This window comes from Lutra lutra, chromosome 6 (assembly GCF_902655055.1).
Source record: "Lutra lutra chromosome 6, mLutLut1.2, whole genome shotgun sequence".
NCBI classification, from domain to species: Eukaryota; Metazoa; Chordata; class Mammalia; order Carnivora; family Mustelidae; genus Lutra; species Lutra lutra.
This window is the reverse complement of record NC_062283.1, coordinates 129503034-129520859: the sequence shown is the minus strand read 5'-3', so window position 1 is coordinate 129520859 and position 17826 is coordinate 129503034. Positions and strand designations below refer to the sequence as shown.

The window sequence follows — 17826 nt, the reverse complement described above, 5'->3', positions numbered from 1 at the left end:
CTCTATCACAAACTTGAATCTGAAGTTCAACCCCTTAGCTGCACAATAGAAAGTTGTGGAAACATGATAGAGTAGCAATTGGTAACCTGATGTCCATGAAAAATTGGGGGCAAGTGTAGAGTGTATTTCTAGATTTTCCTTGACCAAATGGGCTCTGTCTTGCAGCTCAAGTCTCGGGTTCTTATGACTCCTTTAGCCCTCTCACCTCCGCGGAGCACACCGGAGCCCGACCTCAGCTCCATCCCTCAGGATGCAGCCACCATACCCAGCTTGGCGGCCCCACAGGCTCTCACAGGTAGGTCAGTTGAATGACCTCTAAGGCTGTGATGGCCAGCCCGCTGTCTAGTAGATGCTTTGTGAACTGGAGAGCTGCCATTGAGATAGCTCTAATGAAGGATTTAGTCCTTAGCTAGACAGCAGGGAGGACGACCAAATTCTCTGAGAACATTAGCTTAAGTGTCTCACAAATAGGATTACTTGAAACTTGGTTTTCGGGGCGCCTGGGTGGCTCAGTGGGTTAAGCCGCTGCCTTCGGCTCGGGTCATGATCTCAGGGTCCTGGGATCGAGTCCCACATCGGGCTCTCTGCTCAGCGAGAAGCCTGCTTCCCTCTCTCTCTCTCTCTCTCTGCCTTCCTCTCCGTCTACTTGTGATCTCTCTCTGTCAAATAAATAAATAAAATCTTAAAAAAAAAAAAAAAAGAAAAAAAAAAAAAGAAACTTGGTTTTCAAGGCACCTCAAACTTGGTTTTCAAGGCACCTCAAATTCAACCCGGTTGCACTGGGATGGGACTAGAAAGGGTGGTTTGGTGGCCCAGTATTTTCTTTTCAGAGCCACGTTTACTTTTCACCCAGAGTGAATCTGCTTACCTTGAAGAGTTTCCAACCCTGTGTTTGTGATTCCAGATCTCCTAAGGATCCTAACCTCCCTTAGTCCTACCTGGTGTCTCCAATACAGTCAGAGTAGAATTCAGTCCAGTCTTTCTTATGGGGTGTCCAGCAACAAACATTTCTATTGTAAGAGTACCAGCAGTAGGATGGCATCTCTCTCTCTCTCTCTCTCTCTCTCTCTCTCTCTCACACACACACACACACACACACACATACACACAAACACACAAGTCCCTTTTGAATACTCCTTTGCCCTAGTGGTAAGATCTTCAAGGTAAGATCCTCATAACCTGGGATGGGGGGTGGAATAGAAGAGAAGTCATTGCCATGGGGAAGAAAATGTGACACCTGCCATTAATATTTATTTTTATCTCATCCTTTAAAATTTTCTATTTCTTGGTTATGTTTTAAGATGCATGCAATATATTAAAACAGTCCAGAATGTATATATCCTATGAATAAATAAGCACATTTTGGGCATGTGCTCAAATATACAGATGGGGTCTATGACTTTTAAAAGTGTGGGGACCATTGGTTGGGCTCACCTAAATGGGCAGCTGCGTATTTAATATCTCTGAGATTATAAATAACATTCTCTTTAGAACTTCTTTGAGTATATAGTCTTTGGAGTAATCAGCATCATTTGAATTTTTTTTTCAATGCAAGTTAACAACAACAAAAAAAAAATCAGCAAACATTATGTGTAGTTTAACAGCTCCTTTGGGGGGGGGAGATTTTGTATGTGTACCTGACCAGGATGGAAATACATTTATACACATGGTCCACGCTGATCTCCATAATTGTTTCAATCCCGACTTGAGTACATTGGAGGGGACCCACCTGCCTATCTGTTTCCAACCAAGAGGTTCTCTTGATAGTGAGCCCCGGAAGTTGGGGTTGATGGGCTCTTTTGCCTCTTGTTCATCTCAAGTTGGGAAGAATCAGTCCCACCTTTGTTTTTTCCAGCTTTTCCAAGGGCCAGGAGGGCACAGCTGAGGCATCCCTCATGCACACAGAAACAGCCCCCTGGCCTGACAACCGATGCTGAGGGCTTTGTGGGTCTCTGTTTCCACAGTCTGCCTCTACATCAATAAGCAAGCCAATGCAGGGCCGTACTTGGAGAGGAGGAAGCTGCAGCAGCTCCCCGAACACTTCGGGCCCGAGAGGCCATCGGCGGTCTTGCAGCAGGCTGTGCAAGCGTGCATCGACTGTGCCCACCAGCAGAAGTTGGTCTTCTCCCTGGTCAAACAGGGCTATGGCGGTGAGATGGTGTCAGGTAAGGCCCTGGGGCAGGTTTTGTGAGGAGGGTGTGGGTGTCTCTCTGAAGAGGGAAGAAGCCATAATCAGGCTTGGGGGACAGTGGTTGTAGCCAGGGTCTGTCTTCCATCTGCTGGGCTCTGGGGGCCTTAACAATAAGCCTGTGTGCTGGAGGTCTCTCTCTAGGCTCAAGGAGAAGATGCTTCCGGACCTGGACAAGAAGACTGAGCATCTGAATCCTCTTTCACTGCCCCCTACTTCCAGGTCATCAGTAAATCCTATTGCTCTTACTTCAAAATGTATCCAGAATCCAGCCACGTTTCACCACCTAGAGCAGCCACTCTGATTCTTTAAAAGTCAAAGTCAGATCATGGCCCTCCTCTGCCCTACACCTTCCGTGGTTCTCATGTCACTCCAAGAGAAAGCCCACGTCCTTTTGAGGACCCAGAGGTCCTAAGTGACCTGGCTCTGGCGATCTCTTTGATCTCCTAGTCAATTCACCTGAGTCCCCACTCTGCTGCAGCTACAGTGGCCTCCTTGCTGCTCCCTCTGCTATCTCCAGCCACGCTCTTGCCTCAGGGTGTTTGTCCCTGCTGATCTATCTGGAATGCTCTTCCATTGGCTGTCCACGTGTGACTTGCTCCCGGAATTTCTTCAGGTTTCAAATGGCGCCTTATCCAAGAGCCTTATTCTGACCACTCTGTCTAAAATATCAGCCCTTGTCACTATCTGTTCTGCTTTACTCTACCTCATTTTTTTCTTCCTGTCATGTATCACCACGCAGGGCGGTGGGGAAGCTCATGGTTCCAAGCACCTCTCAAGGGCTGGGTTGTTGGTTTTTTTAAAAGATGCTTCAAGGTCATTCTCTTCTCCCATTGTCACCACTGTCCTCCAGTTTCAGCCCCACCCAAGGCTCTCTACACAACTGTTGTCACCACCTGCCATTAAGCCCTAGAACACCGGGTCTTTGCAAGATGTCTTGGTTACAGACTGGTGTTGTCTTTGGCCCAGCCTCAAGGTCATGGCCTCCATATCACCAGGGAATAGGGAGAAGATTCCCCAGCAATTGGGGTGGTGCAGGTGACCCTGCCAACTGTCTAAGGGAAGGGGGGAGGGGTGACTTTAATGTCTCTGGGCATTTTATTTAACCCTAGATCTCCAGGGCTTTGGGGGCATGGAGGTTGTCCAACACAGCTTCCCCAGCTGTGATTGGTTCCGCCCACCTTCTGGCGCTCCCTCTGAGCAGGAAGCTGGGTCTGACTTGCTGGTAACTGATTAAAATAGAACTTGGCAAGGTTCAGGTGCCATGTGTCTTACCCAGGGTGACTTTTAAGAAACTTTAGCAGAAGCAGAGACAAGAGGAAGAAGTACTGCACTGGGAGAGGCCAGGAGGAGGGTCTTGTCAGCCTTCTGAGAACCCACTGGCCATTCTTCTCCAGATTCTTGTCTGAGAGCCAGGTTCACAAACCTGGGCTGCCCTCTGAGGTTGAAGGCCTTGTTCTTTTCCTTGATGAGTAGCAAGTGTCAAGACACAGACATGGTGCTAAGAGAAAGCTGTTCCTGTACCATGTGCCCATCCTCTTGAGCAAATCCCATCTAACTGAGCTCTTTGCAGCTCCTCTCCCTAAGCTGGGAGAGTCAACCCCATCTTCCCTGCTCTCCTGCTCAGTCTTTCTGTGGCCACAGGGGCCTTAGCACTGGGGGGCAGGTTCTGCAGTGCCTGGTGCCAACACAAGCCTGGACGGAGCCCTGCTGCCGACTTTTCCTTGGCTGAGGGATTCCCAGAGTCCAGAGCTCAGCACGTGGTCTTAGTGTCTTGGAGAATGCAGTAGCCCTGGGGAACTCCTTATGCTACCTCCTTGAGGTTGCAAAGTGGCAAGGTGGTCTTTCACATTACCAATGGTGGTATGGAAGCTCAGAGAGCCTATGATAGCCCCAAGATGGCTCAGGGAGGGACTCAAGGAGAAATAGTTAGACTCTCCCACTTTGTACTTATCCTTAGTACTCTCCCACTTTGTACTTAACCTAATCCTTAGGGCACTGCTTTCCCAATGTTCCCATGGCACAACACAGGAAATGGTGATGTTGGTGCTGGCACAGTGGGCAAAAGGAACCAGACTGCCATGGGTGGGCTTAGGGCCATCCCAAAGGCTAAAGGAGCAGTATTGCAGTTCCCCATAAGCCTCGTGCTTTGCCCGAGCCACACTGTCCCAGAGGGGTTGACCTCATGGTGTCATAAATGCCACTCTGCTTTTAGCAGGTGGCCCTTCCAGGCACTTCTGGGGTATATGCACACTGATCTATGGGACGGACCCAATGACCCCAGTCTCTCTTTTTGTGGGTTCAGTTTCCATCACGCTTGGTCTTCTAAAATATTGGAGGCCAACGGCAATGCTCACACTAAGAGGGAATTTCCAGAGTGTCTGAGTGGCTAGGATAAACCCGTTAGGTGGGCACATGGCAGCTCTTTGCTGGCTCTCCCAAATAGAGTCGCCCAGAGTGTTAATGTGACAGGCAAGTGCCACTTAGAGGCCATATGAGCCGGAAAAACCACTCTATGCCCTCTTCTCAATCTCCTCACCTGTAACATGAGGTAATAACCTCTCGTCTACTGTCCTCACAGGATAGTCAGGAGGGCTGAATTAGGGGATGAATATGAAGGCTCTTGTCAAACTATAAAGAGCTATACACACACACAAAAATGGATTCTTTTGATTTCCTAATTAAAATGGGCTGTTTTGTTTTAGTTCTAAAATCAAAACTAGTCCTAGTGTTACCCTGCCCCAGCCCCTGCCATGCTCCTGCCTTTGGGAGATACAACATGAAAAACAGGGCTGCCCTCTAGGTGTTGGCAATGAGTGGCCAAGGCCTGGCTGGGAGCAGAGTGTCCTCTTAGGGTCTGCTCTAGTGTTCCTCACCATGCAGCTGGTACACAAGCTTCATGGGGTGAGAGAGACCATGAGGACAATTACAGAAGTTAACATATTTCTTCTAAAGTTAAGTTGGAAGTAACATATTTCTTCTAAATCTGGAAGTTAACATATTTCTTCTAAATCCCAGTAACCCTGTAGACATCGAATTTCATCTAGATCACCATGGAAAGATTATTGTTCTTTTTGAAGACACCTTCCCAGAAGAGCAGAAAGAACCCTGAATTCTGTGTTGCTGGGTTAGATCTAGAGACCTCAGCATGGACTCAGGTTTATTTGGATATCTATCTATCTAGATCTAGACCTACCTATCAGTCTACTGACTGACCTAGCTCTCTCCATCTCTCTCTCTCTCTAAACATATATACAGAGAGAGACATAATCATAATAGGTTGTATACATGCATATATTTCTTAGCTCTCTCCATTGAAAAGAACCCAGAGTTACTGACACTCCTGTAACAATGAGCATATCCAGTGCCCAAATCTTGATTTCTAGATATCACACTTTCGTAACAAGGAATTGGAGCCATTGGAGAAATGGCTGGTTTTAGGGCAGGGGCAGGGAAATTGAAGATGAATCTGAAACATATTGAAGTTTCAGTAACCAACAAGTTGTTAAAAAAAAAAAAATGGGGGCATGTCATAGGGATACAGAGCACTGGAAGTCCCAAAGACAAAAGATGGAACAATTTGAGCAACAAAATAAATAACATAGTATTGTGTAACCTGGTACAAAATAAATATATGGGTCTATACTGATATCAATAAATGATTGAATAAATGAATGAGGGAATGGAGGAAAATGGGCAGTTCTTTCTTATAGAAGAATTCTGAATGGTAGAGAGACTCTTCCTTCCTCAGGAGGTAGAGCTTAATCCTCCACTACCCTTGAGTGTGGGCACAACCTTTTGTTGTTTGGAATGGAATATGGAAAGTACAGTGGAGAAGTGCAGCAAACCCCATCTGGCCAGGTGATGAAGGCTGACATCCCAGGGATGTCATGTGGACATCACGTATCTCTGATCTGATGCGATAAGAGGGGCACTTCCTGTCTTCCCCCAAAACATTAACCCCAGTCAGATCATGAAAAAACATCAGATAAACCCCAACTGAGGGACATTTTACAAAATACTGTCAAGGTAACTCGAAACAAGAAAAGACTGGGAACCAGTGCCAAACCAGAGGAGACTCAGGAGACATGACAACTAAATGCAGGGTAGGCTCCTGGGTGAGATCCTGGAACACAAACAGGGCAATGAGTGAAGAAACAGGTGAAATCTGAATAAAGCTTAGTTAAAGCCAAGGCACAACTGCACAAACAAAAACCTCCTCCCATGGCCCTGTGGCTTTCTTGTGCCCCACTCTGAGTGGCTGTCTCTGTGGCTTTCCAGTCTCAGCATCCTTCGATGGGAAACAGCACCTGAGGAGCCTGCCTGTGGTGAACAGTGTTGGGTATGTCCTTCGTTTCCTCACCAAGCTGTGCCGAAGCCTCCTGTGTGATGACCTCTTCAGCCACCAGCCCTTCTCCAGGGGCTCCAGTGGCTCTGAGGAAGCCCAGGAGAAGAAGGAAGGCAGGATGGAGTCAGGTAGGCTTTGTTTGTCTGTCTTCCCTGTCCCTGAGGTGGTCCCAGGTGTCCCTGCCTTCCTGGGAGCTGAAGGCTCCCAGACTGCCTATCTGCCATCCTCCACCCCGGGAGAGCTCAGGCATGGCCAGGACCCAGGGTATCTAGACAGTTCTCACCCAGGCTGCAGTGGGAAGAGATTGCCCCAGCTACTGAGAGCTGACGTTATAGCTTTCAGACTTATGTTGCTAGAATTTAGACAATGAGACCACATCACATATAATGAATTATTTTCTTCACTCTTCTCTAATTTAGACTCCTGGGCACTTATCCATCACTGTTGAGTCATGGAAAGACTATGACACTAAGGAACTCAGAAATCCTGAAAAAACTAGGGCTAAGAAATAGAGTCTTGCCTGGGGGCCTTGCCTGGGGGCCTCAGGTACCCACTCATGTCAATAAATAGAGTGATTGTTCCTGCAGGGATTGGACCAAGTCATGAATCAAATAAGTTTTTCAGTAAGAGTTAGTGTTTCTCTCTCATCACAGGATGGAAAGTGATCCAGGGGCTGAGTGCTTTTTGTTGCAGAGTAGCTTAGCATGGGAAAGTTGGAGGAAAGGATAGTAAGGGCATGTAGGGGCCACACATTATGTGCTAGATACCTCCACTTAGCAGCCCTGAGTTATGGGTTTGTGAAAAGTTGAACATGACTCTAGGCTCTGGATTTCAGTTTACCAAGAATGAGCCAAAATGTTGCCTTTCTTCTTTCTCTGGAAGCAGTATTGTTGATATATAAAGAACACATAGCCAGTGAAACTGGAATCTAGTCATTATGTCATTCTACAAACATTTGCTGAACACTCTTCTGTTCCACGCACCTTCTGTTCCAAAGTCTCTACAAGAGACCTCGTATTGTGTTAAGACAAATACATGAGCTAGGGAAAGTTTTTGAATTATAAAGTGACCACTACAGATAATGAAAAATAAATACATTTGCAGGTATGTGCTCACAGATAGACTTAGAGCCTTCAACAGAAAGATGCTTATAATAAGCATGGCTATATTTTGAGCTTAAGAGGACAGCAGGGAAGGATAAATCTAGATTCTTAGCATAGATTTTTTTTTTTTTTTAGATACTGTTAAGAACTCCATTTACAATTTTATCTGTCTGAGATCTGGGAAACAGGAAGAAATTTGGCCTTTGCAATGAAAGCTGGCTAATTAAATATAGTCTATGTGAGCCAATACCACATGCATTTGTGGTTTTTGTTTTTGCTTTGTTTTGTTTGTTTGTTTGATATCTCTATATGTGCAAGCTTGGGAAAATCTTTTCTTCTCTCTGGGCCTCCATTTCCTAAATGAGGTGTTGGGGTTGCTTGTGCACAGTGTTCCTTCTAGTTCTGACAGTAAGAATCTGGCCTCTCCTGTAAGTCTTAGCTGACTCAGGAACATATCCTAAAGCTAATGTATTTTCTAGTGAATCTTGTAATGAGAAGAGCAGAATGGTCTGATTTTGCTGTGCAATCCTTAAATCACTGTTACATTGAATAAGCAATGACCCATAAGATATAATCATAAAGCCATGTCTCTCATGCTTTAAATATATCCGGTGGGACCACTTTGTTCCTATCCATGGGTGAAATTTTGGACAAATCTTGTAACTTTTCTTGCTCCTTCAAGTAACAAGACATTCTCTAGTCAATAACTGATATATCTAGGTCAGTGTAATAATCAGTTCGGACCTGCTTAAGGACAATTGGCTTCTCTCTCCACCTCACACCTAACGTTGTGTTTTTGCCCCCTCCCACATCTAACTAATAATGATTTTGAATCCTTCATGACCAGAGTAAGGGAAAGAAGAGAGGCAAGAGGTAGGAGAGTTTTTACTCAACTAATCCTGCTGTGAGTTGGCATCATACTCCCAAGTTCTAGCAGGTGTTGAAAGCTGATTCTTCATCCTATGGGCTCTTACATGGACATTTTGGTGATCCTACCATCTCTCACCTGCACTTTCCCAGACATGGACAAATATAATTCTTCTCTGGTTGGGTACCTGCTCACTTACAGTTCCTTCCACAGCCCCAAATCTGCAGGTAGATCTCTAGCTTCTTTCTGCAGAAGCCCCCTTGTGCCACCAGACAGTCCCACAGAAAGAACCTCAGATGATCTTACTTTTTTTTAGAAAAAGGGGAGGGGGAGGGAAAGGCAGAGGAAGAGGGAGTGAGAGAATCCCAAACAGGCTCCACACTCAGTGCAGAGTCCCACATGGGGCTTAATCTCATACCCTGAGATCATGCCGGAGCCAAAACGAAGAGTCAGATGCTTAACCAACTGAGCCACCCAGGTGCCCCAAAATCTTACTTTAGATCTCTCTTCTGATGGCCGACATCTGGTCCCTGAAAAACACTACACATCCTTTGGCCAAACAAACTCTGGGCATGCAGACTGCCATCGGAGTTGCCAGATTTTTTGATTTCTCATGGGAATCAAAAATAATCCATTGTGTCTCTCAAGCTCCAGGGACAGAAATCAAGCTAGTCACATGGCCACACTGAAGCCCTTGGGAATACATTAGAAAGTTCTCTCCATAATTCATCTCCAAGTTAACGTGTTTCTCAACCTCTACATTTCTTTTGCAGGCTGGATGTAGGTGGTCACCTATAGGTATAAAACTGGCTTTCCACCATCTTTTTTTTTTTTTTTTTCAAGATCTGCACACTTCACTCTACCTTGGGGTGTCTGTTGTCTTGCAGCCTCAGCCAAAACTGAAACTAAAATAGTTTCATTTCAACATCCTGTCTCAGGAGCCTCCCTTCAACTTTCCTTACATGATTACTGAGGAAACTCTTGCCTTGGTTTCTACTATAGTCTCTCCCAAGTTCACCATGCTGGAGGAAGTTCCAGAGCTTTCCCCGGAGCAGTGTTGCTGCCTCACCTCTTCCCTTGATTGAAACAGTTATTTCTACCCCAAAGCTGCTTTCCTTCCTAATTGGTCTGGCTTTGGAAGCAATGACTCGAATTGTCTTCATGAGCTCTTCCCCAGCCCATGGCTGATTTGAAAAAAATGAATTGCTCCAAACGAGCCAACCTTGTGGACATTGTTTCTCATGCCCTAGGTGCTGCAGAACCGGAGTGTGTCTCACGTGTCTGGGAGCCTCAGGGAAGGTGGAAGAAGCAGCTATGTCACTATAGGCTCTAAATGGCCCCCTTTCCACATGTCTTTTCCACCAGTCAGCCTCAAATGACACCAGTAGAGAGTTTGCCTTTAGATTAAGACATTGCCTCTTTAGGACTGCCTTGTACAATTTCCTTTAAAGGATAACACATCAAATTATTATCACTTCAGATGAAGAATTAGCTTCTCACCCCCCCCCCCTTTCTCACTACTGTGGCAAGAAGCACACATATAAGAGGGGAAGGATGGAGGCCATAGTTGATTTTAGGCTCCACATCCCTCCAAAGGACCCCATTGTTCCTAAACACAACTGCACAGTCTTGAGTTCATTTGAACCAGGTGGTTCTCTGCCCCAGTGCGGTTCATTTAGAGCTGTAACCTATCAGGGTTTGTCCACGCTCATTAGAGCATTTCCAGAAGACAGTTAATCAGACGATAAGAAAAGGAAAAACCATGACAGCTAAGGAACTAACAAAGAAACAAGGTCTGTGGCCAAAAAATGGACAATTTGGTGGAAGCCATGATTTTCCGATACACTGTATGACAGCAGGTCATGCAGACCTGTTCTCGGTGGTTCTGCTGGTAGATTTAATCAAATGTAAGGTCTTGCCACTCAAACTCTGGTCAGTTCTCACCTGAGAAGGGCAAAAGCTCAGAGGTCCTCCTACACTCTTGGACAAGAAACCCCAGGTGTTTTGAAGATACATGATAGTTTGAGAAGCAAGGATTTAGGGTAATGCTCTCCCAGCTAGACAACGTGGCAGCTGAAAAGCCAGGTGGAACTCCTACCAGACGGCGCCCTAGGGGTCAGGTGCGGTTGTATTCGTAAGGAACTTGGCAAAGTCAAAGCCATTGAAGTAGAGATCTACTATTCTAGAGATCACTACCATTCAGTGAATGCTTGAATGGTAGTGATCTCCCCATTACTGGTGACAAGGGCAGAGGCCCACTTTTTAGGGCCATGAGGGGGAACGCCAGCAACCCAAAACAGAAGTAGGAGCAAGATGTCACTGCAGGAGTGTTAGAGGCTAGCTTTGGGCAGAAGGGGCCCCAGAAGCACCAGTGAGGGACACCCCACAGGTGAAAGTGAGGATACCAAGACAGAACAGCTCACATTGGAAGAGATAGAGGCCATCTTCCACATCTCTTTCTCAGAGAGTTCAAATAGAAACTTTCTCCTGTGATCTTTTTCTTATGTCTGAGGAAAAACCAGACTTCCTACTAGGCTGCCTGCATCCAGTCTGGAAGGTGTCAAGTTCTTGGCTTGAAATCAGGAACTTGGGTCATTTCCCTTAGTTCTATTACCTGACAGCCACACGTGGTGTGTGTTTTAGTAAGTAGAGCAGCTTTCTGGTGCTTTAGGAGAATGGAGGGAGAAACGCAGATTTGATAGCACTTGTGGTTCTGTCAAAAGCGTGGGATGATCACAGGGAAATTTTACCTTACCTCTGAATCCTGAAAAGAAAAGCCCGCAATTATAAATACACTTTCGCCAGTGTTTTCCAGACTTAGTGTGCTCAGGAACCACCTGGTGTTTTGTTAAAGTGTGGATTCTAGCCTCGGTGGGGCTGGCCTGGGGCCCGAGAGTCTGTGTATGTAACAGGTGTGCCCGTGGACTGGTGTTGCCGCCGGTCAGCGACCACGCTTGTAATGATAAAGCGTGGGCTGGCGGAGTTCTGGCTGCCTAGGGAAATGTATCATTTATTTCAGGTTTTTAGTAAAATAAGTCTATTTGCACTAGGACAATGACCACACACACACTGTACAACTGTTGCCACCAAAGATGAACCAAAGCCCATGGAAAGGAGAGGGACAGAGTGGTCAGGTGAGATGGCAGGGGAACAAATGCAGGTGAGAAAGAGGAGGTTTGCTGCACTGATGAGAAGGGTGAAAAGAGCTAAGAACCATGTCAGGCAAAGTCCTCAGTAGGGCCTAGCCACCTTCCACAGCAGGGTCCCTGCCGTCCTCTAGGCTTCCCCGAATCCTGAGAAGATGTCCACCTGTTCTCCCAGACCCTTGTTTACCTGTCCTCTGTGGCACTTAATTTTGCCTTATATTGCAAGCATCTGGGTCCAGATCTCATCTCCCTGCTGGATAGATTGGGGGGCAGAGCCTGAGATGGAACGAGTCTGCGGCAAATATTTATGACTTGAATTTCTGTGCAACACAATGGAATAAATCGTCCGCTCACCAAGAGTAGAGGAGATCTCTGGAAACCACAGATGTGATAGCTGAACTCTTCTGCAAGATCTAATTTAGTGATTGGTTTCCTGCCTTTTGAAGTTTTAACGCAATGGGAACAAACTGTTTACTTTTTCTCAAGAAGCTTTCTCGATACACAGATGGTAGGGGTGGGAGATGAGGAAGGACATTTGTTCTTGAAGCTTCGTGTTTTTGGCCTTGGCTGGTGGTCTTTGAGCCAGGCATCGCGCAACTAGCGGCAGAACAGCCATTCCCAGTGTGCTCCATTACGGTTCAACCTATGTACCCAGGCTTTAGAAATCAAATCAGCTTCCTTGTTAAGCTACAAATTCATCTAATATGATAGCTCTACAGAGAAAGACTATACATGGAATACTTACCTTTCCAAAAGATTCTAAAAGGAAAGAGAGTTTATCAAGAGCCATGAGTTAGATGACATAGAAACAGCCACTTTAGTCAGTCAGCACACATTTAGTGAGCTTTCTCATTTGGGATGCACTGAGGCCCGAAAGGTCAAGGCCACACTTGGCTCAGAGCCACAGAGAAAGGCTACAGCAGGGAGGAGATTGTGCCCAGGTCTTCTCTTCCCCGATCCTTTGCTTTCCTCCCAAGCCAGTTGTCGCTTGGGTCCTATTACCTGTCACTTGCCAGGGAGAGTGTACATCCCGTGTGCCCCCAGCTCAGAAGCCTGAATGCACACAGTGGTGCTCACACATGGCTTGGGGTACACCTGTGTCACTTCATCCCACGAAGATAGAACAAAACAAACCCCAATCGCCACTTAGCAAAATCCAGGCAGAAACTGTACTCCAGGTATATCAATTCGCTTTTCTCCTTCTGGGTTTCCTATCTTGGCCCCAAGGAGTGTTTCCTCCTTGTCCCCAGGCTCTGGGCACACCCTTGCTGGAGGACATCCACAGGACAGGCAGAGCCCATCACTCCAGACACCAGGAGAGCTCTCTCATCTTCACAAAACTCACACGGAGTGGCCTGCTCCACCAGACATTAGGCATCATTTGACCTGGTACTTTATTTTAAGGATGTACTCATTTATTTTGAGATAAAGAACACATGAGTGAGTGAGTGGGGGGGGTGGGGCAGAGGGGGAGAGAGAGAATCTCAAGCAAGCTCGCCGCTGACCCTAGAGCCAGACGTGGGACTCGATCTCATGACCCGGAGATCACGACCTGAACTGAAATCAAGAGTTGGAAACTTACCTGACTTAGCCACCCAGGCACCCCTCTACCTGTTATTTTATTATTTTTATTTTATTTGACAGAGATCACGGGTAGGCAGGGAGGAAGGCAGAGGGGAAAACACGCTCCCTGCCGAGCAGAGAACCTGACGTAGGGCTCCATCCCAGGACCCTGGGATCATGACCTGAGCTGAAGGCAGAGGCTTTAACCCACTGAGCCACCCAGGCGCCCCTTGACTTATTTTAAATAATATGTGGAATGAAGGAGGCAAACAAACAAAACAAACAACAACAAAAAACAAAGGAAGTTGTGTTACACCAGATTCCCTTGCAGCTGCTTATCTCCCAATGCAGGCTGGTGTCTGGAGCTATGTTCACCCTGTCCCAGACAGGGGGACCACGTGAGCAAAGCGAGCTGTTCTCTTCTCAAGCTCCGTGTTGGAAAGAGGGTCATTTGGGAGGAGAACAAAGTATCAGTACCAAGCTCAGGTGTTAAGAACCTTCTGAGAATAAATGGAACAAGATGGGATCAGGAGGGAGACAAACCATAAGAGACTCTTAATCTCACAAAACAAACTGAGGGTGACCGGAGGGAGGGGGTTATGGAGAGGGTGGTGGAGTTATGGACAATAGGGAGTGCATGTGCCATGGTAAGTGCTGTGAAGTGTGTAAACCTCGAGATACACATACCTGTACCCCTGGGGTTAATAGTACATGATATGTTAATTAAAAAAAAAAATCCTCTGAGTAAGTTTTGTTGGAAAGGTTCAAAGAGGAGTGTCCACAGGTCTGCAGCAAATACAAAGGCCTTCCTATATTTTCAGACAGCTAGGTTCATGGGAAGCCTGGCCAGTGCTCCCACGGCAAAACATGGGGAGTGTTTGTCAGAGCAGGACTCCTAATCTTAGCTCTGGCCCTGGGCGTCAGTATGAGTTCATTTAGGGAAATTTATGTATTGTGCTTCCAATTATATCATTCATTAAATGATAATGTCTGTACACATTTTAAAAAAACCGCACTAGGAACGCCTGGCTGGCTCGGTCAGTAGAGCATGCGACTCTTGATCTCAGAGTTGGAAGTTTGAGTTCCACATGGGGTGTGAGATCGCTTTAAAAAAATATATGTATTTTTTTAAATTGAGCTAAAGGGGAAAAATAGAACCTCATGAAAAAGGCCTGAGTTCTGTGGAGTTTAAAATTGATTTTTTTCAATGTCCAGCAACTTACTGAACCTCTTTGCATTGCAAGCCTTTTGTTCTCTTTTGAGTCCTGTAGATACGGAGGAAGCACGAGATAAGTGTTCAATAATGATAGTTCAATGCACAAATGTTCCAGGTAAGCCAGGATACAACCCTCTGAGATAAACTTCACGAACTCTCTTCTATTACCGGGTAGTGTGTTGGTCTCATATGTAAGCGTAAACCGTTGGCTGAAAAAAAATCCCATCAACTTTCTGGCAGAGAACTGAACAAGCATTCTGAGGCCGATACATCATAGCTGTGACTGAATTAATCATTATAATTTCCAAACTGACATGCGGAGTCAAGAGCAATGAAGCAAATGCCCTTTTCTCATCTGTATTAATTATCTATTGGTGTGCAGCAAATTACCCCAAAACTTAGTGGCGAAGAATAACATTTACTACCTCAGTTTCCATGAATCAAAAGTTCAGGTGCAGCTTAATTGGGTCCCCTGGCTCTGGGACTTCCACCAGGCCATATCTCAAAGCTCAACCAGGAAAAAGGTCAGCTTCCCAGCTTATTCCTGTGGTTACTGATTTCCCATGAGCTGCTGGTTTCTTGCCACAGGGTCTTTCCACAGAGCATCTCACAACGCGGCAGCTTGCTTTACTAGCGTTAGGAATACTGGAAAGTGTCATGAGCCATCCTGAAAGTCAGGATGTCTATTCAAAACCAAAACTTACAAGGTGTCCTGTATTCTGCTGACTCCAACCTTTTCCTAATCGAAGACCATTTTTAATTTCCGAAAGTTCTAGAAAGACCAAAAAGTGTGGGGGTGTTGAGGAAACATAAGGTTACTGTGGAGGGTGCCCCCCCACCTGTTCTCCCTCCCCCACCTGTTAGGAGTTGCCCTAAGAACTTGGGGTACAGATGTGGCAAAGCTGCAAGACCGTAGGGAAAATATTCTGGAATCTGCTCTCCTCTTGAGACAGGAAGGGCATTCATTATCCCGAATGGCTGACTGTGGGCAAAATTGCCTTTGGGCAAAATTTCCACAGGAGGAAATCAACCCACAGACTTAGAACAAAGTCTTAGGCACACCAGAAACATTTGAGAGGACTGTTGAAGTGCAGGTGTCAGGCATTAAAATTATGGCTGGTTTCTGTGTGTCTCATTAGGGGAGAATAAATAAATGTACTTAAATGGACCGGAGGGGAGTCATAAGGTTGATTCTGAGGGCTGAGTGATTTGAACTTAGAGACAGGCTTAAAGGGAAAAATCTATACTGGCCCTAGACCAAGTTAATGGAAAATTTAATTGAAGCGAATGAAACGCTAAGCGTCCTAGGTGGCGTGGCCTGGTGCCCTTTGAACCGGGAAGGCTGGGACAGGAGGCCACTGAGGGCCCGGAGGGAAAACGTGATGAGCTTATCTGAGCAAGAATAAGGGCGGGACTGGGCCTGAGCAAAGAAAGTCCTCAGACCTCCACCGGGAGCCTCGGTGAGAGGCAGCCTTCAGGGCTGAGAGGAAATCTGCTGATTTCTGCCACCGAGAAGTCCTCCCAGGGCCGCTGCCTCCCACAGCAGCACTGGGCCCTGAGGAGCCTGCCGGCCCGCCCGAGGTAGGAAACAATGGCCCCTCAGCTGGGGAAGGGCAGCCCTTCTGGGGACCTGCTATTGTTTTCCAGGGTCTCCTCCCTCCTGCCCACTTCTGCTCTCTGCTTCTCTCCTGGCAGCTCTTTCTCTGCCGCCCAGAGCTCCTTGGCTGCACCCCCGGGGTGGGGGGGTGGGCGCCTGGTCCGCCATCGGGCAATCGTCCTTCCTCAGCTCTTGGGGCAGCAGCCTGTGGGGCCCACAGAGCCACTTCCTTTTCAAATCTGGGTACCGGAGCTGGGATCTGGGGAGCTGCCCTCTCTTCTAGCCGTAGAGCCAAGCTGCTCACGCATGGAGCCCTCCAGACCCTGCTGCAGGGAGGGGTTGGCCTTTCGTGCCAGCCTGGGCAGCGGTGCATGGCCGCTGGCCTGCACAGTCGCTCCCGAGCAAGGCAGCGGCTCCCAGCCCCGGGGAAGGGGGCGGCGATGATTATAGGAAGGGTTCACTGTGTGCAGCAGGTGCCGCTTCAATGGAGAAGTTACGACTGATGTGGGGAAACAAGGCGGGAGTGGAGGGGTGTGTGGGTGGGTGTGGGAGCGTGTGCACGCAAGAGAGAGCGGGTGGAAAGAACTATTTGTACTGAAAAAGAATCGTTTCTAAGGCTCTGGGATTTGGGGGTTATTATTGCATGAAGAGGTATTATTTGAGACTCATTTTGCAGATGGCGGTATTGTGGCTTTGCAGGGACTTCATTTGGTTAAAGAATCCAAGTAAAGTGCCGGCTTCACTTTTTTGGTAAAATAAAGAGGCAAGTTCACTTAACTAGGAGCAGCTCGGGCTTGTGTCCTAAATGACAAGGAGTCAACCCCAGCCTGAGCTAAAAGTCTGTCAGGAGTGTCTGCACGTTTATACATGCGAGTCCCTTTTTCCTCTCTGTGCTGCTCCTGCTGCTTCGGAACTTTCTTTTATTGTTGTTGTTGTTATTATTCTCAGTTAGCCACGGTATGGTACATCATTAGTTTTTGATGTAGTATTCAATGATTCATCGTTCCATTGGCTTTTTTCTTACTGCTTTTCTTTGGACGTTCTCTGCCTTCTGAGCACCCTTCCCCGACACTTCAGGAATGGGGCTGCATCGGGCGGGCGATCTGGAAGGCTCTGCAGGGGTGAGGGAGGAGGGAGGTGCCCACACACGCCTGGCCCTCGGATTTGTTTCCTGGACAGCGAGGCTTAGACACAGTTCAAACTCAGAAGCAAATGGCCATCCCTTGAGGCTCGAGTGGGGTTGAACTCTTCCAGAGTGTTCTTTGGCTTCAGTAATGGACAGGTTTTCTATACAGCAGTGGGGCGACAACGTGGTTCACAGATCATATTGGTGAAAAAGGAACACTGGGCTCTCCTGAAAGTTCCTGAGACATGAAACCCTGAACGTGCGGCAGATGTCTTTGATGGCACCTTTGGTGTGTTTGCCATTCTGTGTAAGACTGGCAAGAGTGGATTATTCCTTTTCCTGGAGGAAAGATATAATGATTTTCCAAGCAGCGTCCTTTGTCTCTTGGATAGAGGCAGGGAGGTTCAGAAAAAAGTACAGGAGTCCCCTCTCCCTTATCCCTCTTTTCTGAGTTGATGTTCTCCACAGAGATCTCCGCCTTGCCGGGGAGACAAGCTCATTGCATATGGGAAGGGATTTTCTAAGAAACCAGGGAGAAAAGGACGGGGGAACATCTTAACCTGTCAGCTCCCTGGTCGGCTCCAAGTCTCTGTTCCAGAGCTGGGTCTGCGCGGGGCCATCCCAGGACTGCTGGCCCCATCTGGTGTTCACTCACCAGTCAGCCACAAAAC

The 17826-nt window shown here is 47.1% G+C and overlaps 1 protein-coding gene across 8 annotated transcripts in view; it reads left to right on the top strand.

Moving 5' to 3' along the window:
* The window catches only part of SCML4 (Scm polycomb group protein like 4), a 110141-nt gene that overhangs the window by 73363 nt on the left and 18952 nt on the right, over positions 1-17826 (top strand). For all 8 annotated transcript variants that reach the window (XM_047734003.1, XM_047734005.1, XM_047734000.1 and 5 more), the window contains 3 exons: positions 166-295; positions 1965-2165; positions 6470-6664. In XM_047734003.1, the coding sequence (XP_047589959.1) occupies positions 166-295; positions 1965-2165; positions 6470-6664 (526 nt within the window). The remainder of the gene's footprint in view (positions 1-165; positions 296-1964; positions 2166-6469; positions 6665-17826) is intronic.